General features: G+C 44.6%; 1 protein-coding gene across 1 annotated transcript in view; it reads left to right on the top strand.

Annotated features, from left to right (window-relative positions):
• Positions 1 to 14,487, top strand: part of zfpm1 (zinc finger protein, FOG family member 1) — an 82,296-nt gene that overhangs the window by 29,560 nt on the left and 38,249 nt on the right. Inside the window, exons 2-3 of the mRNA XM_037450841.2 lie at positions 5,663 to 5,809; positions 11,128 to 11,265. Coding sequence (XP_037306738.2) covers positions 5,663 to 5,809; positions 11,128 to 11,265 — 285 coding nt within the window. The remainder of the gene's footprint in view (positions 1 to 5,662; positions 5,810 to 11,127; positions 11,266 to 14,487) is intronic.

Raw genomic sequence — 14,487 nt, forward strand, 5'->3', positions numbered from 1 at the left:
ATTTCTTTCCTGACCTGAGAACCGTGTGTGTGTGTGTGTGTACAGTATTGGGCTGGCTGCAGCTGTAACACGACGGGACTGCTATCAGGTCTGAAGCAACACGCTGTTCCAACATGGAAAGCAGCAGCAGGAGATTTATTTTCATGGACTGAGGCCGCTGAATAGTTCTCCTGAGAGGCGGCGGACCATCAGATAGGCCCGCTGTGAAGAGGCTGCTGATCCCCTCCTCCAGGGCTAGTTTTTTTTCTCTCAGGGGGAGCCAGGGGGCACCCTACCACTGGACCGTCCATCACAGCTGATGCAAGGCACTCTGGGTACTGGTGATGCTACAAATATCTGCTCCTCAGAGGAGGGGGAACGTCTCTCCGTCCACTGGTCGACTCTCTAAGTCCCTCTCCCAAGGTTCAGCCAGGGTACCCCCCGCCCTCCCTCTCCCTGCCATCTCCCCAGGACCTTTATCGGGGAGAAGGCTCTGCTCATTAAGGAGTTAATTTTCTCGCTCCTATCTCTGATTAGTATAGTCAACCTAAAGCACTGTGAATTCTTCAAATTTTCTTCCTTGTTATCAAAAAGGCAGACGGAGGAAAAAGATGGGAATGGGGGGGATATTTAATCGGTTAAGTAGTCTTCCAGGGGAACTAGATTTCTCTCTCTCTCTCTCTCTCTCTCTCTCTCTCTCTCTCTCTCTCTCTCTCTCTCTCTCTCTCTCTCTCTCTCTTCCCAGCAATGTAAAGAAATCTCTCTGAAAGCCGGTCCAGCTCAGTAATTCAGTTTTTAAAGCATGCGGATAGAAAGAAAAAAAGGAGGCGGAGGGGTGTGTGCGGGGCGCACGGGGGAGACAGTGGCGGTGGGGAGAGGGAGGGAAGAGAGAGAAGGAGAAAAAAACGACTTGATGAAATTCCGCTATCAGCACCGAACCAATATGCAAAATATCTCGCTGGAAATCAAATAGCTATTATGTTTTCATTTCCACGTCGGCGTATTTGCTTAATGAAGAGGAGACAGATCAGACCGGCAGAGAGAGTCTGCAGGAGGCGATAACCGCCAACGGCTCCCAGCTATCCGCACACAGTGACGCTCCCAGGCACCACGCTTCTTCACAGGGAGGGAGGGATGGAGGGGAGGGGGAGGGAGGGAAGGTGATAGAGTATAAGGGATAGAGAGAGCTTGAGTAATACTGAAAGGGGACAGAGAAGAAGAAAAAGAGGTGGTGGTGGCCGTGTTGGCGGTGGGGGTTTGGGCAAAGGAGGATAAGGGGATGAGGAACGGAGAGATATCGACAGAAAGAGAGGAGCAAGGATAAAGAGAGGAGGGTTTGCTGAGAAAATCTGCAGACTAAAAGTCAAACAATGCCTCGGATTCTTTTCAACTCAAGGCCTTTAAAGGTCTCACTTGAATCCCTTCAAGGACGTTTGGAGGTCTCAAATACGTCCCAGTGTGATCCAAACTGCGCTGTACGGTGTCATGTTCACCAGTCTGTCAGCGCAGTGCCATCACTCGTTATCATTAGCCTCAGAACTCGGAACTGCTAGTGTTTCTTTCCCTCTCTGGGGGGGGGGGGGGGTCGTCACTTTAAAATATTATGTTTATAATTTTCCTGTGAGTACATGATTCAAATTGATGCAGTCAAGTGTGTTGATACTGAAGGGAGATATAAGTATGCCAATAATTGACAATTGTGGAATCTAAAATAAAGGTCCATTTGTTTCATCTGCTTAGTATTGCATCTTCATCATCATTGGTTTGATCATTGCAGCAGCAATTATAATTTGTGTTGACTTGTGTCCTACCTTTTAGAAATAATAATAGAACCTATTGCAGTGAAATTGATTTTTTTTTAGTGTTGATTTGGCATCCCTTTTTCTTTGAAAATGGACTACAGTTTCCCATTGTTTGATAAATGGCTTTAACTCTCGATGAGTTAATCGGCCATTCCTCAAAGCTACAGCTACAGTTATGTTCCTGTCTGTGATGCACATTTTGCAGTATTTTTAGATTACATCCTGGGCTCCTGTGTATAATAAGAAATTATTCATAACTAAGTTGCAATCTTTTAAGATTTCAGTCCTGGTGTGATTGAGAATTTCCACTTTCCAGAATTGTATATTTATTATAATTATTTCCTGTTCAATGGAGATACATAATACAGTATGTTTTCCAGCGATGTCAACACAGCTTGTCATACTGTGTATCATATATATATATATATATATATATATATATATATATATATATATATATTATGAGTGTCTGAGCAATGTTGCAGAGGACTCCGTATCATGGGCACATGATGTGAAGATGTGTGGATCTGTCGAGTTGGCCTTGCATCCCCAGAGGAATCAATGGGCTGTCTGAGGAAAGAAAGCATTATTATTGAGGCTGACCCTGACAGATGTAAGGATGGTTCCTCTTGTGTGTGGCTTGGTGGTATGGGGCAGTGATGAATGCTAAGAGTGGATTAAAAGTGCTTTTTCTCTTGGCTCTGATCAATAAGTGGCTCCTCTCCAGTGTGTGACTCTGTGTCAGGTACCTTGGTTTCTCCCTGGAGAGCTCACACCTCCTCCTCCTCCTCCTCCTTTAATGTTGCTCCTCTGTGATTTTCTCTCCCTCTCTTGCTTTCAGGTCTGATGTGTTTTCCGGTGTGGCGGGTTATTGAGGCTTGAGTCCGTTTAATCAGGCTTGTTGAGCATGCGGGTTTGATGTGAGTTTAATCAGCAAGCTGCTCGCTGTAGGTTTGATGTGGACAGAGAGTTAATAAAGCAGTATCTTTTGCGCCTTCATCAACCGCAGCACTTTGTTCTGAGACAGACAGCTGGAGCTCAAGTGTTCCCGTGGTAGCACATCTGTTCGCTCTCATCTCGTCCTCCACCTACTTTGACTCCTCATTTTATTTCAATGACAAACTTCTCTCATTTTGTCTTACAGTCGTTGCCTTGACAATCAAACATACGCTTGCTGTCGATGGTCACTAAACCCAAGTCTTAGTTTGGAACCTGAGTACATTAGATTTACATTTCTTTCCTCATTTTTTGGGGAGGGTTTTGGGACAGAGGATGTTAAATGTGTACAGACTGTAAAGCACTTTGAGGAAAAATTGTAATTTGTAAAATGAATTGAATTGAATTCAAGCTTAACAATTTGATTATTCAAAGAGCTATCGATTATTTTTCTCTGGAATGTATGCCCATATGATTGATTTCATATCAATCAAAAACCAAACTCGTTTCTTTAAGTTGGTGTGATCACATTATTTTTCCTTTTGACCCATTATTATTTTTGTGCAACAATCTTTGCTATTAGTTGACCTTATTTATCCTCCTATATTTCTATATCAAAAACATATTTCTAACTTTAAACTGAACCAAACTAAGAACTGTATTCATAAGTTATTTATAAAAACTATGAATGGATATAATAATCAATTTGCAGCTTTAGTCTTTAATGTATGTAATATATGTGTAAGGCATATGGCCTGGCTGGCTTTACTGGTGACCTCATGCAGCCACATGTCATCCGTTCTCTGTCATCAGGACATAGGTCTTCCGCCACTGACTCCCTAAAGCAGAACTGTCCTCTGTGTTTCAAACTTTATTTGCCCTCAAGTTTGGTAATATAATATGAATAAATGTGAGCTCCCGCTTTTAGTTCACCGCTTTTAGTTCTCAGTGGCGCTGCTGGATAAGTCTCCACTTAATTGATGTCCCTCCCACAGAGATACACATGTGGGCTATGTCTTTCTATTATTTCTCCATCTCTGGAAACAAGTTCAGTCCAATTTTCATGTGGGTATCACGCTGTAACAATTAATAAGGGTTTAACTTTTAAACTGGCAAATGAATTGGAATGTGGCAAACTTATCAGCCGAGCCCACTATCCTTCCTGCCAACTATCCCGAGCAGGACGAGGAGGAGGAGAGAGAATATTTCTCCTTGGATAAAAGTGCAGCTGAAACTTTTCCGCACCATTTGATGTCTGAAAGCAGTGATGCAGCGATTGATTCATTAAACCAGAGCTGTAATGAGGAAAGAAATCATAATTCAAACTCTCATTTTAAACAGAAATATAATTGGAATTTTATACAGAGAGGTCCCTTTGTACAATTATGATTAAAGGAAAATTAATTGTATGAAAATGTCCTTATAGATAGTGAAAATTAGATCTAGCAAAGCTTGTGTGACATTCTAAAAATATTGTGTACAGGATCGATCTTTTTTTTCCTCTCTTTCTCCTCTGCTTTTTTTTTAATGAAGGTCCAAATCTAGCTGTGTAAATTTTATCTGAAATTAGAGTGAACCATGCAGGCGTGGAAGTTGAAATTAGCCTAAAGATGTTTCATTTACAAAGACAGAAACACTTTGTCAGCCAGCGATTGTTTCCCAGTATTATCTCTGCCTGCTTTTAATTGCTTTGGAAGTGAAATTAACAGAATTAGAAAAATTGCCTCTCCCTTTTTCTACAAGCTTCTTTATTCATGGGTATTGTTGTGTGCTTTGTATAGATTATAGACTCCTTTTGTTCCGGTATTGTAAATATATACGCCCCCAGTCATGGCTTTAGCTCTGAAACAATCCCTCCGTTCGTTAAACACAACCTAATGAAAATTAATTTACAACCTGTCTAGAAAGGCACCAAATGAAAAAAAAGATCTTCTCTTGGCTTTAATTTCACTCTGACTCAGACACAAAAAGAAAAACCTGCCAACCTTCCCAGACTTTCTACATGCGAGAGTTGGTGTCTTCATTAGCAGTGTGTAACCAGTTCTGCTTCACTTTCTAATCCTCTTAAGAAAATGGGCACCCTGAATGAATAATTCTCTCGTGGTATTCTCTTGGGACGGGGGGAAGGAAGTGTGTCATCCAACGCACGTGAACATAATGGAAACATCCTTTCACAATCAGCTTTGTCTTTAGATACAAAAGAACAAAGAGTTAGTGAATAGGACTTTATTTTAAAGTTTGGAGCTCTTAATGCACCATTAAAGAAGCATGGTAGATTCATTGTATAGAAGTTGTATTATTAATGAAGCAAATTCAAAAAGTCACATTAAATCCCAAATTTTTGGGGGGGATGTAATCTTCAAATAGGCTAAAATAGATCAAAAGTACTGTATAATTACTATGGTCAATAGGGATTATGAAACCGTAATTGATACAGATCAGCCCTGCACTAATCACTCTTTTAGGTACAATTTTAGGTATACTGCAATTTGGCTTTGAGCTCCCCCATGGCTTTTTGCTATTAATCTTCTGGATTAGACTTTTCCGCTTGTCCAGTTCTGGAAACCCTTTTTTAGAATGAGTCCAGTTAAGAAGACCATGTGTGTTTGTGGTATTTTCCCTCACTTTAGTGGCACATAAGTAGCTTGTACAGCAATTTATTTGTCACCAGTGTGTTTAGACTTCAGGCCCTTCCTTCTCCTTCTATAGAAAAAAAGTGTCATATCATTGTCCTTTGTTAGAGGGGATTCTCTTATTATTCCTGTGCATTCTGTGGATGTTCTTCATCTCTATTTAAATGGTAATTGATGTCTCCCTCCAGATGTTTCTGCTTCTTCTCTGGTGTCAGGTGTAGTTCTTTGGATGTCACAGGTTCTCCTTTCCCTAACAGGAAGTAGGAAACAGTAGGTCTGGTGGTTCATTCTTCCTCCTTCTTCCTCTTTCAGGTTCCCTCGGTGATCTGGGCAACGAGGAGGAAAATACACCGGATAACCTCAGCCTATCAGGAGAGGATGGAGGAGCCTCGGACCTCGATGACTCAGCAGAAGGGGACAGCTCCAGCCCCCGGGCACACGCGTCGTTGTACATCCGAGGTAAGAGGAGGACCGAGGCCAGTATTAGGCTGCTTTTAGTACTGCAAGTGTCAGTTGAATCAGAGGCTCTTCCTGTTTTTCTTATAGAAGTCTATGTGATATCCAAAAGGCCTTCACTGGTCACCATTTTCACTGGAACTTCTCTCAATCAAATCTTTTGACCGTGTTCCCGTCAAAATCTGTATGCATTTCTAAGCTCATACTCAAACCAGGAGCACATCTGCCCTGGTTTCTCTGCGTTTTTTATAATTCTACTGACAGCACACACCTCATTTGGTAAAATAAGCCAGATGTCAAGTTTACTGGCAGTTATTAGTGGTTCTTACCACCTGTATCTCCTCATTGTCTTTCTTTCATCTACCTGTTATCTGTCAGTAGACGGTTAACGTCACCCAGAGACAACCGAAGCAGACTGAGGAACCATCACGAGGCTGCAGCTTTCCACATGTATCTCTCCTTTATCTCCACTGTGTCAATAAATGAATACAAAAATTCTTTGGGTTGAATCTTGGCTCCAGTGAACCTGCCCCCCCATGCACCTCTTATCCCGAGTCCCTGTCCCCTTCCCCTGCACTGTGTGATAGCAGAGTTTTCAGTCATATTCTTTTGACTTATTCAAGATTTCTTGAGCTGTGTTTTTTTTTTATCTTAAAAATTCCTGCTCTTGTGAAATTTTAGGGCTTGGAGTGATAAGCGTCTGTTCGTTGGCTTGGTTTGATAAACCCATGGAAATTCTGTCAGGTGCTAATCGAGACGAGATTAGAGATTAGCTATAGGGGTGTGCGTGTGTGCGAGTGTGAGGATTTGATTATGTGTGTATTAGATAGAGGATGAGAGAACTCAAGCAGACTGCACGGGTGCCAGCTTTTGTCCGTTGATGACAAACTGACTGTGTCTATGTGTGTGTCTTAGCTTTATGCGCCCCCCCCCCCTCCCAACACACAAACACACACACACACACACACACACACACACACACAACCCTCCCTTCACACTGTTGATTTACTTCTCCCTCTCTCTCCCTCTTCTCCGGGGTTCCTCTGTTGCCCAGCACTGTCATTATCAGTCCTCTGTAAATCAGCCATGTTTGACGAACCTGCTCTTTCAACCTGGGATCAATACCAGGTCTTTATCTGGCCAGAGCTGGCTAATAAAGGCAAGGCCTCTTATCCACCATCTGGAAGAGAGAGAAAGAGAGCGAGAAACACACACACATACACACATGGCCCCTGGAGATAACCGCCCTGATAACTTTAGCAACAGCACAGAAAAAGCCCACATTCTAGCAGTAACAGGACTGAGTTCTTCGTCTCTCCATCACACTGACCTCCTCCACCTGATGGAGAGACACAGTATATTAGTGTTGATACAATTGGCGGACACACACATGCACGTGCACACAGCCTCACAAAGGAAGAGTAAAGCATCTGTTCCGTACGTCTCTCCCTCTCCGTTGTGGTTTTTTTTTTCTCCACTCTTTTCTCAGAATTGCTCTACAGTTGCTGCAAAGTCTCAGTACTTTTATTTCCTGAAACAAGACAATCATGCATACATCACAGGAAGTTTGATAGAATCCACTTGTGGCCTGAGTCAGAATGTTGTCTTTTTCTTCACCTCTAATTGTCTTGCTTTCTATTGGACCAATCACAATGATTTTTGTAATGTTTTTTTTCTCAGAATCTGATCAGTGGTGACAGAGAAAGTGTGTGTGTGTGTTGAAAATGCTGATGCATATGCAGAACTATTGTTTCAATATTTATCAAGGGATCATATACAGCGTCTTTACCGCAGAAACCCAGTGGGATGAGCCTCCATTTTCTCTACAGGTCATTCCACAGCCATCCAACGTATAAGAAGTACATATAAATCTGTAAAAATAGTGATACTGCATCGTGATAGATGGCAGGCATGGTTTTTGGGGGGTTATGGTAGATACACATTAATTGTGTATTTACATGAGCTTTGACACACCGTTGACACTGACTGGGCACGGAGGACTTAAACCTCCTCCTCGCAAGCTGCAGCATTAAGAGAGAGAGAGAGAGGAAAGGTGGGCATTGATGGAGGTACAATGCAAAGCTGTTGGAGGACTGATGGATGTAAGTAAGTAAAGATTCAGTGTAACTTCAGAGAGAGCGAGAGGCTGTAGAAGTTGTAGAGGAAGATGGTTGGGTGACTTTGCCCTGCAGGTGTGACAGGGGAAGTTCAGCTTATCAGATTGATGGAGACTGTCTCGCTACAGGGGGAGGGGAGGGAAGGGAGGGAGGGAGACAGTAAGAGAGAGAGGAGAGGGTCTGCCAGAAAAGTGTCTGTCGACTCCTCCTGATACCTGCCTCCATGTCTGAGATGATATGGGAGATAATATTGATGATATTAAACGCAATAACTGTGTCTCCAGCTCCCCTCCCTCGCTTCAGCCCTGCAGGATAAAATCAATGTGCCATTCAATGTGATTTATAGCTGAAAATAATGGCACTATTTAGGCAAAGCTGTGTGTGTGTGTGTGTGTGTGTGTGTGTGTGTGTGTGTGTGTGTGTGTGTGTGTGTGTGTCGGTCTGCTTGCTTTTTTGTGTGGACAGTATGTTGCTGTGTGTTTGCACGGGGATGAAGTTGAGAGGTGGACGTGACGGGGAGACAGATGATGTGTGTGTGGGTTTGTCTTGATTTATTTTCCGATGCAGATCCAATCTCTCAACGGTTACATTAATAACTGCAGACTGTGAGGGCGTCATGTGGTCGCGAGGCGTTTATGGCTGGTATCGATCGGCTGCTATCACTGTTTATCGGAGAGGGAATGCAAGGGTAAACATGGCCTTTGTGCAGACACCTGAGGTGTTATCGAGAGAGGGGAGGCCCGAGGGTGGGTGGGAGAGAGAGAATTGAGTGTTTTAATAGAGGAAGTTATAATAATGTACTTCTTCAAACAAACCTGGAGGTTTTTCTGCATTATGGGTTCTTACTGCAGATATAATAATCCATGTTTTCCCCAGCAGCATTTGTGACTTTGATATTTCTGTGAGCCACACCCTGGAACTTAATGCCATGAGCTAGAGATTTAAGCATTACTATAGTCAGTACTAACTAATTTGTACATTTTACCTCCCCATAGCCCCCCAATTGAGGAGTCTTTTACAATGAACTAATTACAAAGTCATATTTGATGTTGCACATCCATGGATTTGTAGCTTAACAGCTAGCCTACTTTAGGAAAAACACAGAAATTACATCTCTAAAGAAAGACGACAGCCCGCAGATTCAAAAGATATGCTGCCCACCCCTCTCCATTAAAATCCGCAGTGTACCTGAGCCAAAGAAAATCAATAAGAGAAAACGTTTGCCAACCTTCGCTTCCACTGAAGCTGCTCTTCTGATCCTGGTTGGCTAACAGTGCTGTCAGGCTGGATTCAAATTGTCAAATTTGCTTAGGTTCCTAAGTGAAATGACCCAGAAGTAGTGTAAGTTGCCACCATGATAAGATCTGTCTGAATTCTCTATGGTAAAATACATAGAAGTCTAGGTTAATTAAAAGAGAAGCCCTACAACCTATGAATTAAATGTATTGAACACTATTACTGATATACAAGTGAAATAAATAGTTTGGTACATGACACAATTGCCAAATTTCAGAAAAAAATGTCAGTAAAACAATCGTTAAAATGTTTGGCACCATTTGGCGCATTATTTCATGCATTTAGAGAGGGATCTGAGCCACGAAACGATCATTGAGGTTGTTAGTGAAGTGTTTGTGACACTGGTCACTTGATGACATTGTCATCAGGTGGCGTGTTAGGCCTAACACGTGGCCTGATGACCATGTAGCAAGACCAATGAAGAAGAAGAAAGAGATCCTTCAGATAGCCGGAGTTGCGGTGATGCAACTATTAATCTAATCTGACTGATCAGAGGTCCTGCTAATATCGAGGGACCCAGCATTGTGATGGACCTGCTGATAGCAGCTGCACGGGCAAAGTTCACCACTCAGGAGTATGCGTGTTGGGTACGCATCACACACAAGCAGGCACTCACACACATTTTCCATCCACGTGCAGAGTAATACACATGCATCTCTTTCATCAGCGCAGCGCAGAGGAGAGGGGAGAGGGGAGGGGTGTCTGCTCGACACCCCTCCCCTCTTTGCCTGAGAGCCTCCTCTGCCGCCCCTCGTCTTTCTCTTCAGGTGGGGGACCTTAAAGCCCACCCTACCCTCCTCCATCTCCTCCTCATTGTCGGAGACGCCCATCCCGCCATCGAGTGACCCCCGAGCTCCTTTACAGTCGCTCTCACGACTCATCCCACTCGTCCCCTCTTTCACTCTGTCACACACGAGACTCACCCACTGGGCTACATTCACTTCTCCATTCACTCCTACACTCACTCCCTCACCCACCTGACCGACCGGCTGGGCCACACTCACTCCCTCACCCACCCCCTCACCCACCTGACCGACCGGCTGGGCCACACCCATCCCCACACTTACCCCCTCACCCACCTCACAGACCGGCTGGGCCCCACTCACCCCTTCACCCATCTGACCGACCGGCCGGGCCTCACTCACCCCCTCACCTAACTCTCCAACGACCTCCTGGGCTTCCCCAGCCCCCTCTTCCTCCCCGGCGCCCCCAGCACCCTCCCGGTTCTGCTCCTGAGAGGAGGACTTCACTGGACAGCTCGCCGAGCAGCGCATCGTCCGGTACGAACGGCGGAACGTTCGAGACCGTGACTCTGACCGCCGGCTCGGCGAGAGGCAGCACGGGCACGAGGGTGCCGCGCACCACCACGCCGCTCGCCACCACCTCGCGCGTCTTCTCCACGCTGTCCACGAAGATGACCACCGCGTGGTTCATCCGTGCAGCGGACTTAACGCTACCGTGACCCACCAACCCCCCCACGGCCACAGTCCTCCACGGAACACGCGAAGCACGGCGCAAGCTTCAAGCCGTGCTTCCGTGTTAGCCCCGTGAGGTCCATCTGTGCGTGCAGCTCGCCGATCGGACAGACAGAAACCAAAATCACACGTACACACAACCACACATTCACACTAAAAGATCCGAAAATAAACGAAATTACAGCTAGAAATCACTACCAAACAATTCACCTCACGCCACGCTCCGTTCACTCCGCACTCCTTCCACTCAGAGAGAGAGAGAGAGAGAGAGAGAGAGAGATATTCATCATCATTCATTTCATCACTGCCTTTGATTATCAGACAGGAACACACACACTGGTTTCATTTCATGTGAGGTTTGGAAGGTTAATACGTGTGGTACGGGATGTAGGAATGTGTTTGAGTGTGACTGGTGACTGTGTTGTCTGTCCAGAGCCCAGGACGCAGGACTCAGGAAGAGGCCCTGATGAGGAAAACGAGGACATGCAGGAGCCAGGTCTGTCACACAGTGGCGAGGAGGAGGAGGAGGAGGAGGAGGAGGAGGAGGAGGTGTCGCAGTGGAGGGGTCCAGGTCAGTGCTCTCACATTCATTTGCTCAAAAATACACAAAGTATTCCCTGATTTCAGTTCTGATTTCATTCCAAAAGTGGCATTTATACTAAATTATATGACAACCTTTAGTGCTTTGTCCCCGATAATGAAATCGTGACGTAGTCACATTCTGTGGTTCATAATACTTACCTCCCAAACCCACAGAACATGAGCATTCTGCAAAACCCATAATAACATGTTTTTTTATTTATTTTGTAAATATGGTCGTGGACACTGTTGGGTACGCTTGAATTTAACAAACTAAAACAGTCCTTGATGACTGAACATTAGTGGACTTTTGAAAATTCAAAAGTCAACTTCCCCATAAGTCCTTTAGCGTGCTGCTATCATCTCCTCATTTCCTTTCCAGTGGACCCACAGCCTTGGATTTGCTGTCTTGGTGTGTTCATGTGTTTCCTGGAGACACTGCTATGTGTCGCCTTGTCTGTCCCACTGTCCCCATGTGGCAGATGTGACAGGTCTGGAGAAAATGTATTCAAGTTGTAACAAACACACAAGGCTAAGAGAAGATAACAAGTAAATCGACCATAATTTCATTATTTATTTCCTCTCTTATCGAGGTTTGTTTGGTTATTTATTTCTCTCTGTCTGTTGTCTTCAATGAGTTAAACAATGCAAGAAGATTACCGCACTATCTCACATTATTTCCTTTATAAGCTGTGCACGTTTTATGTGTGTGTGTGTGTGTGTGTGTATGTGTGTGGTGGGCAGGATGTGTTCATTATCGTCCCGTCCCAGCCTCGTCCCTTTAACAGTAATTGGAGCGATATTAATTGCTGTGCTCCGGCTGGTTGATGGTAGCACCATGATGCTGCACTGATAGTGCTGTCCGCTTTTTTGTGTTTTGTTTTTTTCCCTCCCCCTTCCTCTACTCACAAACTAACTGCTGGGTGAGCGAGTCGGAGGCATGGAGGAGTGGGGGAGGGTGTAAGGGAGAGAGATAGCCCCTCTATCAGCTCCGGAGCAGGCGCTGTCTTTATCAGGAGCACGATTGGCAAAAAGGAAACTTTGACCGGTCTGAATTTTTCTCTTATCGTTGAGCCCCCCCCCACACACACACATCCACCTTCTCCTCCTTCGGTCTCTCCATCACCACTAACAACCCCACTAACAGGCCTCCTCCTCTCCACCCACCAAAACACCAAAAGCAGAGGTTTCTCCTGTTCTTTCCCTTCCTATTGTTTTCTCTTCTTCCTTGTACTTTACCACGTGAGTGTCGCAGCAGACTGACTAATGTGTTCTCATTATTAATACACATTTGCCATAAATACATGAGGGGATAGGTCTATTAGCTGGAGCACTGGCGTTTCTCTGGTTTCTCTCTGCTGGTGCCTCTTGGACTCCCCAGCGTTGAGTCCAGTGGAGGGCTACAGTTCAACACAGAAATTGTTTTCACTCTTTTCACTCCTCTGTCAGAAATCTTGCGAGGAGCACCTGGTCGAAACAAATTTATGGTGAAATGATTGTCTTTCCACTTCCGTATTATGGCCCCAACAGTGCTCACTGGAACATCCAGACGCTTAGAAATGCACCTATTTTCAATGCCATCATTGTGTTTTGCAACAATTAGGTGGTGAAGGTCTTGAGACAGCGCTTTGCTTTTACCCTTCATGGGATGTGTCTTGTGTGACACTTTGGCAATGAGACCTTTTTGTAGGCCATCAGTTGGGACTGAACCAGCTGATATTATTTTGCACTGACAAAGGTCTGGATTGCTTTTTAATAACAGACTTTTCAATACTTTTCCCCTGTGTCATTTCACATTATTACACATAACTTTATTTGGAGAAACCCCATCCGTGAAGAAACCCTTCAAAATATAGATAGAAATGAAACTGAAAATTGTTTAAAATATATTTATTTACATTATTTTGTGATATTATTATTAGATAATGCAATGACATCTACATCCAACATGCTTGCCTTTGACAGCTTAACAGTAACCTAGCAACATTTTAAGGAACATCAACTGCACTTTGCAAACTTATAGGTGAAACTCGAAAAATTTGAATATTGTGCAAAAGTTCATTTATTTCAGTAATTCAACTCGACCGACTACCAAGACATTTTAGAGCACTTCATGCTTCCTTCAGCAGACAAGCTTTATGGAGATGCTGACTTCATTTTCCAGCAGGCCTTGGCACCTGCCCACACTGCCAAAAGTGTTCTGAGATTTTGAATGTGGGGTTTTCATAAGCTGTATGACATAATCATCCAAAATGATATTGAATAAAGGCTTGAAATATCTTTGTCACGCACCACAGGAGACCAGAGTGGACCCAAGCGCAGAGCGCAGTTTTATTAACGAGGTACAGACGTCAGGCGTGGTAGTGTCCGGTGAACAGGCAGGGGTCGAAAAGCCAAGCAAGCACAGAGGTCGGCAGAGGTACCGTCAGGGAGCAGGCGAGGTCGGAGCTGGGGGTCAGGCGAGGGGTCGAGAGCCGGGAGCGCAGAGGTACCGTCGGGGGTCAGGCAGGCGTGAACGAGTTCTGGGACAAAGGAGAGGTCAAATAGCAGGTAGGCAGAAACAGGATATCAATAGAACGCTCGGACTGTGATGGCAACATGCACAAGACTTCGCACCGGCCTCTGAGGCTTCGGCAGCTTAAATGCCCAGCCTCTCCTGATTAGAGACGAGCCACAGGTGCGTAGGTGGGAGTGGCGGTGCCGGCTCAGTGGGCTGACCCTGAGTGGCACAAACCACTATAACATGCAGCAGAGGGGTGACTGAGATCCCGAGGTTCGGACCTTAATATTCCGGAGACGGGGAACGTCTGTTTGTGACAATCTTACTTTGCTTGTAATGAGTCTATATAATATATTATTTTCACCTTTTAAGTTGAATTACTGAAATAAATGAACTTTTGCATGATATTCTAATTTTTCGAGTTTCACCTGTATATGTTGTCAACATTGGCGCTGTAACAACCAAACGTTGATAAACAGCTGTTTTGTCAATGCGCTGGTTGGTGTGGGTATCCTACTTATTTCAGTTTGGATTGGATTGTTCCAAAATGGGCACACTGGACTTCTAATTCTAATCATCATTTAGAATCACCAATGATCCTAATCCCAGAGCATGTCTTCGGACCGTGGGAGGCAGCGTGAGTACCTGGAGAGACATGCAGACACAGGGAGAACAGACCCAGCACAGAAAGGTGCTGAGGGGTTAGAACCCAGG

The sequence above is a fragment of the Pungitius pungitius genome, chromosome 6, assembly GCF_949316345.1.
Source record: "Pungitius pungitius chromosome 6, fPunPun2.1, whole genome shotgun sequence".
NCBI lineage: Eukaryota > Metazoa > Chordata > Actinopteri > Perciformes > Gasterosteidae > Pungitius > Pungitius pungitius.